The 14,656-nt window shown below is 44.8% G+C and overlaps 1 protein-coding gene across 1 annotated transcript in view; it reads left to right on the plus strand.

Moving 5' to 3' along the window:
- The window catches only part of scml2 (Scm polycomb group protein like 2), a 30,729-nt gene extending 16,561 nt beyond the window's left edge, over positions 1 to 14,168 (plus strand). The window contains exons 8-15 of the mRNA XM_035520732.1: positions 2,558 to 2,856; positions 4,315 to 4,423; positions 6,012 to 6,215; positions 7,087 to 7,263; positions 8,666 to 8,791; positions 10,067 to 10,294; positions 13,474 to 13,628; positions 14,016 to 14,168. Coding sequence (XP_035376625.1) covers positions 2,558 to 2,856; positions 4,315 to 4,423; positions 6,012 to 6,215; positions 7,087 to 7,263; positions 8,666 to 8,791; positions 10,067 to 10,294; positions 13,474 to 13,628; positions 14,016 to 14,141 — 1,424 coding nt within the window. The 3' untranslated portion in view covers positions 14,142 to 14,168. The remainder of the gene's footprint in view (positions 1 to 2,557; positions 2,857 to 4,314; positions 4,424 to 6,011; positions 6,216 to 7,086; positions 7,264 to 8,665; positions 8,792 to 10,066; positions 10,295 to 13,473; positions 13,629 to 14,015) is intronic.
- The last annotated feature ends 488 nt before the right edge of the window (positions 14,169 to 14,656 follow it).

The following is a 14,656-nucleotide window of genomic DNA, read 5'->3' on the forward strand; positions in this document are numbered from 1 at the left end:
TCTTGGAAGTCTTTGATGTATTTTGGATGAACAAGCATCTGCACGCGAACCGCTCTACTCTAGTCACCTTCTCAACTCTAGTGTTGACTTTGTATTCTTGTGTTCCTGCAGCACACAGCAAAACTCAGTAGTGATTGCACCGATCTGATACCACGTATCGGAATCAGGTCAATATCAGCAAAAAAGGCTGGATCGGATATCGGTGGAGACATTTTTCAGGACACCGTCACAAATCCAACCTGAAAATAGCACAGTAGTGCTTTGCAGCAGCGCACAGCATGTGATAACAGCCGCGACTAGTTTGAGCACGGATTATACATCAATGTAGAGTTTAACGGTAGCATCTTCACATTAGTGATTAAAATGATTCATTATTATGTTCACTTGCAAATATCCACACACTCACACGCATGTGATGATTTCTACTGCTGTCATTTTGAAAACCCAGTGTGGGGAATAGGTCATCTGTCTTCTATAGTGAGAACATTTAAATGAGACAAAATAGCGTTTTAGCACTGTTTGCTGACATGGATCCATTATTTGTTTATTAATCAAGTCCTTAAAAAAACAAAACAAAAGATGACATTTCCAGTTTGGCTGTGAAGTACAGGAAGTTCAGGGTCGGGGAAAGGAGACACCTGACAAACTGATCCAGAGAGAAGAAAGAATAACGGGACAAGTAAAGCTCTCCCTCTCTACATTCATGAAGTTCATCACTCTATTAGTGTATTCAAAACGTATTGAAAACTGTTGTTTGCCGTTAGCCTGCTGAGTTTTAAGGTGGACTACGCTAACTTAAGCTAACTCTGTCCATAGATTTATTTATGTTTATATCTCAGTAAGAGAGACATTGACTGCATGGCAAGGGAAGAAAAAAATTAAATTAAATGTTTTGTATACAAAGCTTTTTTGCTTTTTACCTTTTTTTATATATATATCTGTTATATCCATGCATATCATCTGTAAAAATAGCATATATATAATGCAGCCCACACAAAAATTCCCCTGAACAACTGAATCACAGCTCCACAACTCTTCCACTGTGGTTTTTACTGAAAAAATATTCAATCATTGTCAAAATGTTCATGACAGTTTGAGCAATTTAGGAACTGTTTAGGAAAACCATTTATCAGCTTACATTTATAGCATGTTTTGAGGTGAAATGGGTAAGTGACACACCCTTTATACCATGTTCAAAAGCAAGATAATCAAAAATGGGTCAGTCAGTGTGGTGCTGACCTATATGTTAGCACAACAGAGTTTGAAAATCCTCAAAAATACCTACTCAGTCAGTCATGTGACATGTTCAGCCAGTCACGTGACCAGACGTAGCTCTGCAACCTGCAGAGATCTACCTGCAACCTGCAGAGAAAGGACATTTAATCATAGGGTGAGCTAGGATGTAGTCCTTATGAGGGAAAGTCACACACCCACGCACACAGAAACACACGCTTGATGCTCTAAGAGACAGCTGTGGTCTGGCAGTCCCTCTTCTGATTCTCTGTGACTGAGCTGTGCACCAGTTGTCAGAGTGACAGTCTGAAAGCAGAGGTGATGTTTGAACTGGTGTGATCTCGCCACAGAAACCACCCCCAAGGTTCTTCCGTTTGTGTCTCAGTTAAAACTAGGGCCGATCCTGGACCAGTAAGATGACAGTTGCGATATGCAAAAACCTCTCACTGTGAGGGGCTGCCAGAGAACCTCTGAGTGGGCCAGTTCAGAGAGGAAAGATCAAAGTTGTTGTTCCACCCTCCGCCCCAGTCATGCATGGCTCTGTCTGATCCTGTCTGATGCAGGGTTTGTGGACTACTGCAGCTTCAGAGGATTTCTTAAATGTTTGGAAAAGTTGTGCATGTGCTTGATTAAAAAAAAACAAAAACTATTCTATGCTGTTGAAATTGGATATATTTCTCATTTGCACTTGTTTACTGAGATTATGCAGTTTTTGTCATAAAATGTTGATGTCTGGTGAACTCATTTTAAAACTACACTTGATTTAATCTCCTTAAATCATGACAGTCTAAAGCTGTGTTGTGGATTTAATGATTTATTTTGAGTATCTGTGTATTAATTTACTCCTGCTCTTAAGTCAGTTTTAAAACTAATGTAATATAACACCTATATATGGACAAGTTATTTTAAATAATGTAATATAACACCTATACATGGACTGGTTATTTTAAATAATGTAATATAACACGTATACCTGGACTGGTTATTTTAAAGTGGCCCTGCCAGTGGGGGAGATGGAGATATTCAAAAGTGTAGTAAAGTACACAAAGTTTCCACAGAATCAGGGCGTGTGTGTGTGTGTGTGTGTGTGTGTGTGTGTGTGTGTGTGTGTGTGTGTGTGTGTGTGTGTGTGTGTGTGTGTGTGTGTGTGTGTGTGTGTGTGTGTGTGTGTGTGTGTGTGTGTGTGTGTGTGTGATTTAAATCCTAGCGTGTCAGCATTGTTATCTGTTCTTTGAAGCTTTCTCAGTGGTTGGTGCATGTGCTAACCCAGCCTGTGTCCTTTCTCTCTCTCTCTCTCTCTCGCGCGCGCTCTCTCTCTTTCCAGTCCCTCTTCCCAAGGCTGTGATTCCAGCTCTGTGCCCGCCGGCCTCGTCTCGACGATCCATGCAGTCTCCGTACCGCCTGCCTCACCCGCTGCCACCCCTGCCTGTGCGGAAGGGGGTGCGCGGCCGCCGGCCCAAGAGCCAGACCATTGCCATGCTGAAGGCAGCCGCCGAAGCCGCCGCCCAGAGCGCCCAGGTGCAGGGAGGCGTGGGGAAAAGTGCTGACCCCACCCACAGCCACACCCACACCAGCGTTCAGCCCAGGCCGCATAAGAAGAGAGGTCCCAAACCGGGCAGCAAGGTAGGAACCATGGTCCCCTGCATGGAGGTGGGTGGGTGGGTGTAGCATGGTAGGAACCATGGTCCCCTGCACGGGGGGTGGAGCAGGGTAGGAACCATGGTCCCCTGCACGGGGGGGTGGAGCAGGGTAGGAACCATGGTCCCCTGCATGGGGGGGGGGGGGGGGGGGCACAGCAGGGTAGGAACCATGGTCCCCTGCATGGGGGGGGGGGGGGTGTAGCAGGGTAGGAACCATGGTCCCCTGCATGGGGGGGGTGGAGCAGGGTAGGAACCATGGTCCCCTGCACGGGGGGGTGGAGCAGGGTAGGAACCATGGTCCTCTGCATGGGGGGGGTGTAGCAGGGTAGGAACCATGGTCCCCTGCACGGGGGGGTGGAGCAGGGTAGGAACCATGGTCCCCTGCATGGGGGGGGGGGGGGGGGGGGGGGCACAGCAGGGTAGGAACCATGGTCCCCTGCATGGGGGGGGGTGTAGCAGGGTAGGAACCATGGTCCCCTGCACGGGGGGTGGAGCAGGGTAGGAACCATGGTCCCCTGCATGGGGGGGGGTGGAGCAGGGTAGGAACCATGGTCCCCTGCACGGGGGGGCACAGCAGGGTATGAACCATGGTCCCCTGCACGGGGGGGGCGGAGCAGGGTAGGAACCATGGCTAGGTGGAATCACAGGTCAGTACTGCAAGGAAGGTTGAGAGGTGCTAGAAATCACAGGTCCATAGGTATAGGGGTGGTGTATGGGGGGTTATTTGAGGTTGTGTATGTGGTTGAGTGTGAGATTGTATGTGTGTGTGTAGGGGGTGGGATGTGTGTATGTGTGTTTCTGCTGTCAACAAATGCTCTAAAATCGATTACCTAATGAAATTGTTAAAAAACCCAGACTTTCCATTCTGAAAATTAATGTTCGATTGTGGGGGGGGGTGGGGGGAGGATTTCCCTTGTGAGTTCTCGCGTGAGCCTGGAAACTGCACTGAATGCACTGCATGACAGACAGGAGTCATACAAGGTCACTTTGGGGATTTGAAAATGAAATGTAGGTCAAGCTGAAACAAGTGAATAATTCAACAATAACCATGTGGTAACAATGGCAAAGTTTACAGCTTGGCCGCAGTGTGTGTGTACGTGTGTGTGTACGTGTGTGTGTGCGTGTGTGTGTACGTGTGTGTGTACGTGTGTGTACGTGTGTGCGTGTGTGTGTGTACATGGATAGGGGGTGAAGTGTGGATGGATGTATGTGTGTGTGTGTAGGGAATGGGATATGTGCATACATAGGTAGAGGTGATGTGTCGGGGTGTGTGAATAGGGGGTGAGGCGTGTGTGGGGGTGTATGTGTGCATGCGAGTGTGTAGGGGTGGTATAATTATGGGAAAAAGGAAAGCCAGGTTGTCACTGACTGTCTCTCAGGCGATGACATGTTGCTGCATATTTTACATTATTCTACATATTTCTCTCCATCTGTCTCTTAGAGGAAACCGAGAGTCCTTCAGTCTCTATCCAGCACGTCCATGTCCTCTGTCTCAGATGGCAGACTGTCCAGTCTACAGGTGACCAAAGACTCTGGAGTGGTGTCAACAGGTAAAGCCTCATTAATGCTCTCCTCATCCTGCACCTCCTCCTGTCTACATCAGCATGACAGCATCCGCAACAAACAGACCTTTAATGAAGAGGGTGCTCTCACATGGGTGAAATTTTATTCTCAGACACTGATTTCAGAACGAATTTTACAAGCATTTATAGTATTTGGGTTATGTCTTATAAATGACATGCTATTATAAAAATGGTTATTTAAGGTCTTAAATTGGTTATTTAAGGTTGGGATTTCTCATCAGCGTAGACATCTGTCTCCCAACAGGATGGAACAGTGTTTAGGCAGAGAGCAGGAGAATGCCTGTTTGTGAGGACATGTGGATGTGTCATAGATGTATAGAGATATTTATAATGCTTATAAATCTCAAGCACACACCCACAAGTTACTGTCTGCATAGGGTCACCTGTTTTCACCCTGGTTTTCTGTGTGTGTGTGTGTGTGTGTGTTTGCATCCATTTGTATGCGTGCATGTAATTACATGAGTGTGTGCGTATGTACATGCTTGTGTGCACGTGCACGTAAGCACTCCTTTTTCCATCTGAAAAATAACAACAATTTAGCAATAATAAGACGACAAAATTGCTGAACATTTATTTAAATATTTATTTATCGTCTGCATTCAGAGGTGGCCTCACGTGCAAAAGTGAGGGGGGGGGGGGTGTTTAGATTGTGATACTAATATCAGGTATCGTGTCCCAAAACAGTCATTTGTAACAGGTTGGCTGTTTACACATTTAAGAGTAAATTCCCAGTGATTGCATAAAATAATTTATGATGTCATAACTTGGGTCTAACTCAAAACTTTTAAATATTCAAAGCCTGCTGTATGTCAATTTTCTATTCGCCATATTTATAAATTCTGAAAGTACTTTCACCAGCACATCAATAGAGTTACAGTAGAGATTTAATGACAGAGCCTGGACGTAAGCAGAATGAAATTCTATTATGAAATTCTATTTTTCTATTTAAAATGTGTGCTGCTCTTATTGGTACAAAAAATAAGTAAATAAATAAACTTCAACCCCTGCTGACAAAAAAACCCCCAACTATCTCACAAACCAGCTAACACGCCTGTCCAGGTCACCAGGGGAGACACGTTTATCATGTTTCATCGTTTCCTGGGTCGTTGTCTGCAGTACAGACAAAATAAACCTTACTTTCAGCATTACTGGCAGCTGCGTCTATAAAGCAGTAAGATGGCTTACATTTTTTCATGTTATGTTTTTTCATGAACAACACTGGCCTTGTTTATTTCGTTCACTGCGTTGTGCCCTCGAATAGCTCACTAGCATTTGTGAAGAACGTCAAATACCAACTTGGTATGGTAGCAGTATCAAGAAATATGCAACAAATATTCAATAACAGTGAGTGTGATAATACAAACGGTGACCAAGTGTATATTAGCACTTCGCAGTAAATGCATGTAACAGACAAGTGGGGTGCATACGTGTGCATATGTCTGTTTGCGCGTGTGTGTGTGTGTGTGTGTGTGTGTGTGTGTCATGCATGTGTCTTAGCCCCAGTGTATATGTTATCTTCTCTGTGCTTATGCATGTTGCCTCTGCTTTCCTGTAGTGTGCGTGTACGTGAACAAGCACGGAGACTGCGGGCCGCACCTGGACCGGAAACTCATGCTCCAGCTGCCGGATCACTTCGGGCCGGGCCCGGTCAACACGGTGTTGCAGCACGCCGTGCAGGCCTGCGTGGACTGCGCCTACCAGCCCAAAGCCCTCTTCACCTTCCTGCAGTCGCAGTCTGACGGCGGCGAGATCGTGCGAGGTAAGCCAGAGGTGCCCTGCTCCCAGCGCCACCTCACACCCAGCAATGTCGGCCTGGCTCAGCCAAAGACCGGCTTGCTAGGGATGAGCTGAGCGTGCGTAATGAAGACTTTGAACACTTCAATTTTACTTCTTTTTGAAGCACTAGCAAAACATTGGTTTGTGTGTCTGTCTGTATGAAGGCATGTGGAAACTCATGTGTTTGTGTGTTAATAACAGGGAGAAGGGAGAACATTTTTTGTTTTTGGTGTGTGGGTGTGTGTGAAATCCTGTGTGTGCACAGCTGATGTAATTTTGCTGAAGGTAATGAAGAATGACATGTCTCTGTAACTTGGTTTGGTCTGTTTGATTGGGGCTGTCCCTAGAGGCCGTGTGTGCGTGTGTGCGTGTGTGTGTGTGTGTGTGTGTGTGTGTGTGTGTGTGTGTGTGTGTGTGTGTGTGTGTGTGTGGGGCAGTGGCTGTGTTGGTGAGGCCATCTGCTGTGATGGACTGACTAATTTATCCAGACCCTCACAAAGGAAGGCTGGGATCAGCAACAAAGACACCCTCCTTATTCGGACATCCAGGGGAAGAGCCTCTCTAACCAGTCCTCTATAGCAACACTGGCTGTTGTAATGCTTGCGTGCTATTGTTGCATTCAAAAACAAGCAGAAGAAATTCATGGAGGGGGTGTATCGGGGTCACGCTAAGCTTTACAGATGCATTATAACTTTTTCACAGCATTTAGTTATGTTGCAATGCTTGTTGCAATTTCTCCCTCTAGATTTCCTCTTTGATTCAAAATTTCTCTCTCGGGGTCCCCCGTCCTTCTGCCTTTTCACTCTCTCTCCTGCCCCGCCCCCCTCCCCCTCCCCCTCCCCCACCCCTCTCAGTTCGTTCGGATGGAGGGATCCACTATGTTAAGCTGCCTCGTGCCCCCAGTGCCTCATTTGTGCTGCGCTTCCTGGAGACTCTGTGCCACCACCTGCAGTGTGACAGTCTCTTCAGCAGTCAGCCATTCAGCCCCCTCCACACCAACACACATGGCACCTACGACAGCGGCAAGTCAGGTACACGTCTGCCTGGGTCCCGGGGACATGCCCTGTGGGTGCGCAGGCTCGGGGTAGCTGGGCGGGTCGGGGGGCGAGTTACGGAGAGGGGAGAGTGAGTGAGGGAGAAAGGGGGTTACTCCAAGCTGCACAGTCTGGTTTGATTAGTTTGTTGCTATATGGAAAAATACACTGCACTGATTATTACCATTAGCCACTGAATAATTAATCTAGGAGGCTCTCACATGTTGCATCCTTCATATGGTAAAAGGTTTTGAGTTGATGGTGTTGAATACTGGTATTGGCTTAAAACAACTGCAGCATCGCACAGTTTCAATAGTTCCAGCCCCTTCTTTGCTGTGAGCTCGTTATTAAGATCGAGATGGTGACATATCCAACAACAGTGTGGTTATATGTTTACTTATTTATATAACAAGACACCGTCACAAAGTAGCTTAGAGTTTAGATCCCCCGAGAAGGGCACGCCAAGGGTGACCGTGCTGAGGGAAACCTCCCTGAGACAGCATGAGGGGGAGATATGTTGAGGAGAGTCCGACTGTAAAGAGGAGGCTGTGCGCCATAGTCTCTTTTTTGTAAAAAATAAATAAAGTTGCTTATGGATGACAAAAAGAGAATATCAGAATTTTCTCTCATTACAGGATTATGGGTAGAAAAACTTTATCATTATAGTCTGACTGTCAGCACAAGTGTGATTGCACAGTCCGTCATGGAATTTGGTCATTTGAATCCATCTGCTGCACCTCGTACTGTTTGACATGCGCTGAACATATAAGACCACTGCAATCACACGGTGTAAAACTGACTTTACATATACAAATTGATTGTCATGAATCAGGTAGGATTTAGACCAGTGACCTGCCATATTTCCCAAAACCTTAGTTAGATCTCAATGCTTATCTAGTAGAATGTACTCTTTGTTGTAACAGAGCACTGATCTCGAGTACAAGTCTAGAGATGCTGCTGTGGTCAGAGGGCAGTAATTGATTATTTGGCCTGAGAGGTTTAAAGGATAATTTATCCCATTTGAATGCTTCCTATTGTCCCATTATCTTGGCTACTGAGCTGCAACATTATATAATGATCTCAGTGGTAAAGGGGAGGTTTGATGGCGTCCTAGGGAACCTTTGATGAGCACCTAGGCACCAAGAGGGGACCTAGGCATCAAGTTTCTTAATCAGTTCGGGTATCTCTTTGAGGTAATGTGCAGGTATTTGCTCTAGTACATATGCAAATGCTTTTAAACATCAATGAATTATACTTGGTCAATCTGATGGAACTGAACAGAGGATTCAAATTATATCCATAAATTATTATACCAGGGCACAGTAATGATTTACAAACAGACAGTTGCTCATGTGTGTCATGGACCGCAATTGTTTTAATTTGCTGTCTTTTCCCGCAGTGAAGGAAGAGACGTCAGAAGCCGTATCTATAGCACAGGGTAGGAGACGCTTCACCAAAGACTCCTCCTCTTATAATGCCCCGATGACAGCAAAGCCGCAGAGAACAGACAGCCACACTCTAGAAGGTATGCTCACGAGTGGTGCCTGTCCGCCTGCTCTTTTGTGCGCTCACATTTTAGTGCGGCAGACGTGCAAACAGATATTCACTTGTCACAGGCTCGCAGATTTGTTTAATAGGAGCTGTGCCAGAAGATGTGTTCCACTTGTGGAAGTGGCCCCAGATCAGAGAACTAGGACTTCAGTAGACCTAGCAGGCCTCAGCATTAGGCACATGCTTAAAGGTTCATTCCACTAAGCAATGCTACAGTGGCTAAACCTGAAGCTCAAGCTGCCAGTTAGCATGATGTCAAGCTAGTAAAAAAGTACAGTTAGCACAATGTGTTAAATAGCACAGTTTTGCTAAAAGGCAGTTAACATGTTTCACTTAAAAAGCACAGTTAACACTATGTTTCATTTAAAAAGCACAACGAACATTGTTTTTGCACTAACAAATCCAAATTTTGCGCCAACAAGTCAACAAATAGTTGATTTCAGTATGTTTATAATCTGACAAGCTTTTTACACCCTCTAGCCGCATTAGCGCGGTGGGGTTAAACCATCGCTTTGACTGAGCTAAATTTTGCAAGGTCGCTTGACAGCATAGCGTGCCACAGAGGTGAGCAGCTGGCACGTTCTTAGGCAGACGCCTTCTGTGGCTCTTACAAGAGGGATCTTGCAGTGTTCTTGTGAGCAGAAGCACTCGAGTTAATTGGCAGGATGGAAAGGTTCCCGCTGCTGCAGGGTCCTGTGGCAGGAGTTCAACGCTTCTGTTCACTCCCCCATTAACCACTCATCCATTGCACATGATTAAAGCTCTCCCCATGCCTAATTAAAGAGCCTGTGTCGTTAACCAGTTAAATGCCTAAGACACCGCAAGACTATTGTAATTTATTTTGTGCTGCTGGTGAATTTAAAGTGGTGGTTTATAAGTAATTTGGTCATCTAGGTACGGTGTGTGCGTGTTTGTGTCAGCCAGACACAGCTGTAAGCCAATTGATGTGTATTGTGTCAGGTTTGTGTGTGTGTGTGTGTGTGTGTGTGTGTGTGTCTGTGTCTGTGTGAGTGTCTGTGTGAGAGAGAGGTTTTTAAATAATGCTTTGAAATGCTTAGTGCACAGTGTGAATGTTTCGTCTCTCTTGTGCCACTGGTTTTCAGCTCCCTTAAAACGGGCTGCTCTTCCACATAGTGTGGTGTCTGCAGGGTTGTGGTGTACCTCATTATGCCTTAAGTGTGTGCTCCAGCGTGCCCTTAAAAGTGCCCTTCCCTCTCACTCGCCCAATTTCTCTGCTCCTTCTGAGCAGAACCCCTCCCCCACGCTGAAGATGGCTCTTCAACAGAGCAGCTTTTCTCCGAGGGGCCTATGGACACAGGAGCTGCAGCGTCTCGGCCCCCTGCTCTGCGCAGCACCTCAGAGTACCGCAGCCCAGCTGGAAGCAGCCCACACTACACGTCCCAGCCTCCCCTTCTGCGCCGGGTCACCTCCAACCCAGCTGAGCTGGCTGCCGCACGCACCCTCAGACGAGTGGAAGGTACGCTATGTAAGAGAGCTTCACTTTCCAAATGTTTACTTTTGCAGGCTTGAAGCTACCTGCTGGTGGCACTATTTATGCCATTTTTGTGTTTGTGTGTGTAAATTAAAAGTTCCAATGTCCTTATTCTGGGTGTTTTACTAGTCTTGATGAAAAAGTTCCCTCTAAATTTGGTCAGTTGCTGGAGACCTTCCAAATAGCTACTTCTTTTGGGACAGTGAAGACTTTAGAAGGTTTAATACTCAGCAGTGTGTGGCGAATTTGTGGCCATTCAGAGCCATCGCTTACTGTGCATAAATTTTGGCATTGAAGGTGGAGCCCCTGTAGGTCCTTTTAGTTGCTCCTGGATACTATTTTGGCCCCAGGATAAATGCCTTTTTAACCACCATGCAGTAATACTAAATCAGCCTAAAAACCTGCTGACATTTACACCCCCCAAATAATCATCCATTTAAGTCCAAACAGCATTTGAAGTCTAAGAGAAACATAATTACTCATTTAGCAGAAATGTGCATCAGTGCTCGCTCTTTCTATATCGCACAGATTGAGCCTTAGCCCTGGTTACAGCTAACATGGCTGTGGAATACTGGTGGCATAACTCCAGTTTTAATATATTTTATCAAGTGAAATTTATTTGTATAGCACTTTTTACAACAGCCATTGTCATAAAGCAACTTTACAGATGTCTGGGTTCAAGCCCCCAGTGAACAAACCAAAGGTCGCAGTGGCACAAAACCTTTCTAAGAGCATGAGGAAGAAATCTCGAGAGGAACCCATCCTCTTTTGTTTGCTACTGGGCACCACAACAGGACCAAAATAAGTAATAACGAGCAAAATAAGCAGCAGAATACTTGTCTGGGTTCTTAGAAGTTCTGGTGTGGGATTTATAAGTGTAAGTGTGGCTGAAACCCATATGGTGCGGGACCAAGTAAAGAACAGCTTTGTGAGTATTCAGTCTAGTGGATTCCAGTCAGCGTAGAGCCTTCTCAGTGACTGGGGTGGTGGTGGAGAAGTCGGGGGGGTAGAGGCGTGAGAAGCCACAGCAGGGGAAGTTGGGAGGGAGGAGTCACAAAAGGAGAAGGAGGCATGACCCAGAAACAGAGGGTAGGTTATTAGGCATGGTCAAATACTCAAGCGTGTACAATTTACATATATATAATGTGCAAGGGGGGATTATATAGCCAGACATGAGAGCTTCCTGGAACATCAGCACTCCACTGCTGAGAGACAGAAGTGACGGTGTCATCGTTATCCATAACTCTCAATGTCCATGAACCCACACATCTACACCGTAACCTAAAATGAGAGGTATTGAATAAAATGCCTGAGTAAACAAAGAGATTTTCAGCCTTGCCTTAAATATTGAACATTGGCATGTCTTTGTTACCTTCTGGCTATATAGTCCACCCTTGCACATTTTTTTATATATATAAAAAATTGTGTGTGTGTGTGTGTGTGTGTGTGTGTGTGTGTGTGTGTGCGTGCGTGCGTGCAAATATTGAGTCCTGAACATTGGTCCACAGCTTGGGAACTTTAAAGGAAAACACTCTGCTCCCTGAGGTAGAGTTCCTTGTTCTAGATGCTAATAAAATAAAATAACCTTTTGATCTAAGCCAATGTGGTGGATCATAATATACCAAGAGTTTGCTAAGGCACTGTGGGGCAAGACAGTGTTTTGTAGGTCATTAGATTTTATAATCAATACTGAATTTTACTGGCAGCTAATGCAGCAGAGCTTAGATAGGAATAACATGATCAAACTTTCTAGTTCTAGGAAGAACTCTGGTTACTGCATTTTGAACCCACATTTTAGAGTTTGCATTTGCAGTTAGTGGTACAAACAGATAGTAAAGCATTAATAAGGCATTACAGTAGTCCAATCTGGAAGCAATAAAAGCATTGACTAGCCTTTCTGCATCATCTAATCTTTGCAATATTCCTGAGGTGGGGAAAGGCTGTCCTAGAAAAAAATATTTACATAAGCTTCAAATGAGAGACTGAGATCCATAAATACCAAGATCGTTATATATGGTCTAACTGGGAAACCATTAAGGTTTGTTTCATAGTCAGAAAGCTTGCTTGATCCTGTCTGCTGGTGAGCCTAATAAGAGCACTTCTGTTTTGTCAGAATTGGGGGAGAGAATGTTTCTCAACATCCAGTAACAGATGTCCTTTACATATCCCACAATAATATTAAAAGGCCCATGTCATAAAAAACTCTGTTTCCCTTGCTTTATTGAAATAACGAATTTCGAAGTGATATTTAAATATTGTTAGAGTTTCAAAACACAACATTCACTCCCCAAGTCCACGTAGTCCATGTATGGAATCTAAGCTGCAAAATCATCTTGTTTTGAAATGTCACAGGAACAAACTTATTAACCCACCTCTGCCTATTCAGCCTAAAGCAGTGTAACCCTGCCAACTTGCACTTACAAAAAAAAGCTTTCAGGTGCTTATTTGAAGGAGGCACAGTACAGGGCAGCCAATCAGAACAGAGCTCATTTATCATATCTTAAACATGCAACAGTAATTTATCCCTTAATTCAACAGGATAAAGAGAGGTTGGAAAATGTTTTTGGAACATAAACCCAAATAAAACTCTGGAAAAAAAAGAAGAAAAATATAAGACCATTTTTAAGTTGATATTTGTCTTCTGGTTTGACTGATGCATATAACGGCGTAGCAGCAGAAACTAGCAATGTGTTTACAAATAATTTTACCCAGAGGTAGCATATATTAAAAAAAAAAAAAAGCAGGGGTCCTAGAACAGACCCTTATGGGCTGTAAGGTTCCATCACTGGTTAACAAATAGACTGAAATTGTACAAAGGGATAAAATGTAATCATTTGCGCCGCTGTTGCCCTCTGCTGTAATATTCTGCACAGATGGATCACATGCCTTTGTGGCCTTTGTAATGTGATTAGCAAAGCTGCTGGCTGAGTCACCACTCTGCCCTTAAAAGGCCCTTTAATGCTGAACTATGTTTCAAGCTAGTTCAAGATATTGGTAAAAATAAGCATAAACAATAAAAGGAGACATCATTTCAGAACAGTTTGCCATTGTTGTTGAACAGTATGCCAGTCTTGTGGAAGGTGGTGTGAGGTGTTAAGTAACATTTTTGTGTGTGTGTGTGTGTGTGTGTGTGTGTGTGTGTGTGTGTGTGTGTGTGTGGTCAGCTGCAAGCTCTACCACTGGTCCCGAACACCAGGCAACAGAACGAGAGGCATCCAATAGGAGCCCATCCTCCTGGAGTATAGAGGAAGTGATGCAATTTGTGCGTGACGCTGACCCTCAGGCACTAGCTCCTCATGCTGAGCTCTTCAGAAAACATGTGAGCATCATTTTGTGTTCTCTCAAAAGATCTATAACATCTGACAGCAAACCACTTCAGTATACATATGAAAACTGCAGTATACATATGAGGAGAACTGTCAGAGACTGCATAAGAAGCAACTTAACTGAGAATTCTCACCATCTGCCAAGCAAGCTGTTACTGGAATCTTTTGAATAGCTGCATTACTGGCTCATGGTTCAGCTCATTCAGTGCTCTGAACAATAAATCACCTCCTGACCCAGCCTTGATCAGCTGTTGAATTGTTAGTCTACAAATTTTTGACCAACCATAATGTGTGTGTTTTCCAGTGAGCAACCACAGCATACTTATTTGAAAGTCTTTAATTTCTTTCTACAAATCCTCTGTATGGTTTTGTTTTCCCAGGAGATTGATGGCAAGGCTTTAATGCTCTTGCGGAGTGACATGATCATGAAGTACATGGGTCTGAAACTGGGTCCTGCCCTCAAACTCTGCCATCACATCGAGAAACTCAAACAGGGAAAACAGTAGCAGGCTTGTCCTGAGCACGGCACAAACATGCACGCTCCAGCAGGGGGAAGCAGACTGCACCAAGTTCCCTCCGAGTTTGAGCCCATGAAGAGTAAAGATATACGGGACAGGTTTGGATAGAGCTGGCGCAAAGCTGCACAGTCTGCTTGGGCATACGCCAAAAAATGATGTTGTCAAAAATTTAAGAGGTTCCACAAGTCCAAAAAATGCAGCCAGCCAAGGTTTGAACGTTGTAAAACCAGCAGCAACAGCCATAAACCAGTATTTCACATCGCCAAAGTCTCTGCACATGTGGGAGTTTGACAAAATTGCAATTCTAGCAGAGTGTAGAGTTCTTCTCAGGTCAGGGGGGCAGAATGCTCTTCTCAGCACATAGGCATCATCTTCACGGCCAATCATAAACCACCGCCAACGACCTCAGCACCTCCTTTCATGAGAAGGACAGTCACAGAGAGCAGTGGACAACCATGGACTCAGCTGAATCCCAAAGGATTTCTTTGTCTTATGCATAGTGT

The sequence above is a fragment of the Electrophorus electricus genome, chromosome 21 (genome assembly GCF_013358815.1).
Source record: "Electrophorus electricus isolate fEleEle1 chromosome 21, fEleEle1.pri, whole genome shotgun sequence".
Lineage (NCBI taxonomy): Eukaryota > Metazoa > Chordata > Actinopteri > Gymnotiformes > Gymnotidae > Electrophorus > Electrophorus electricus.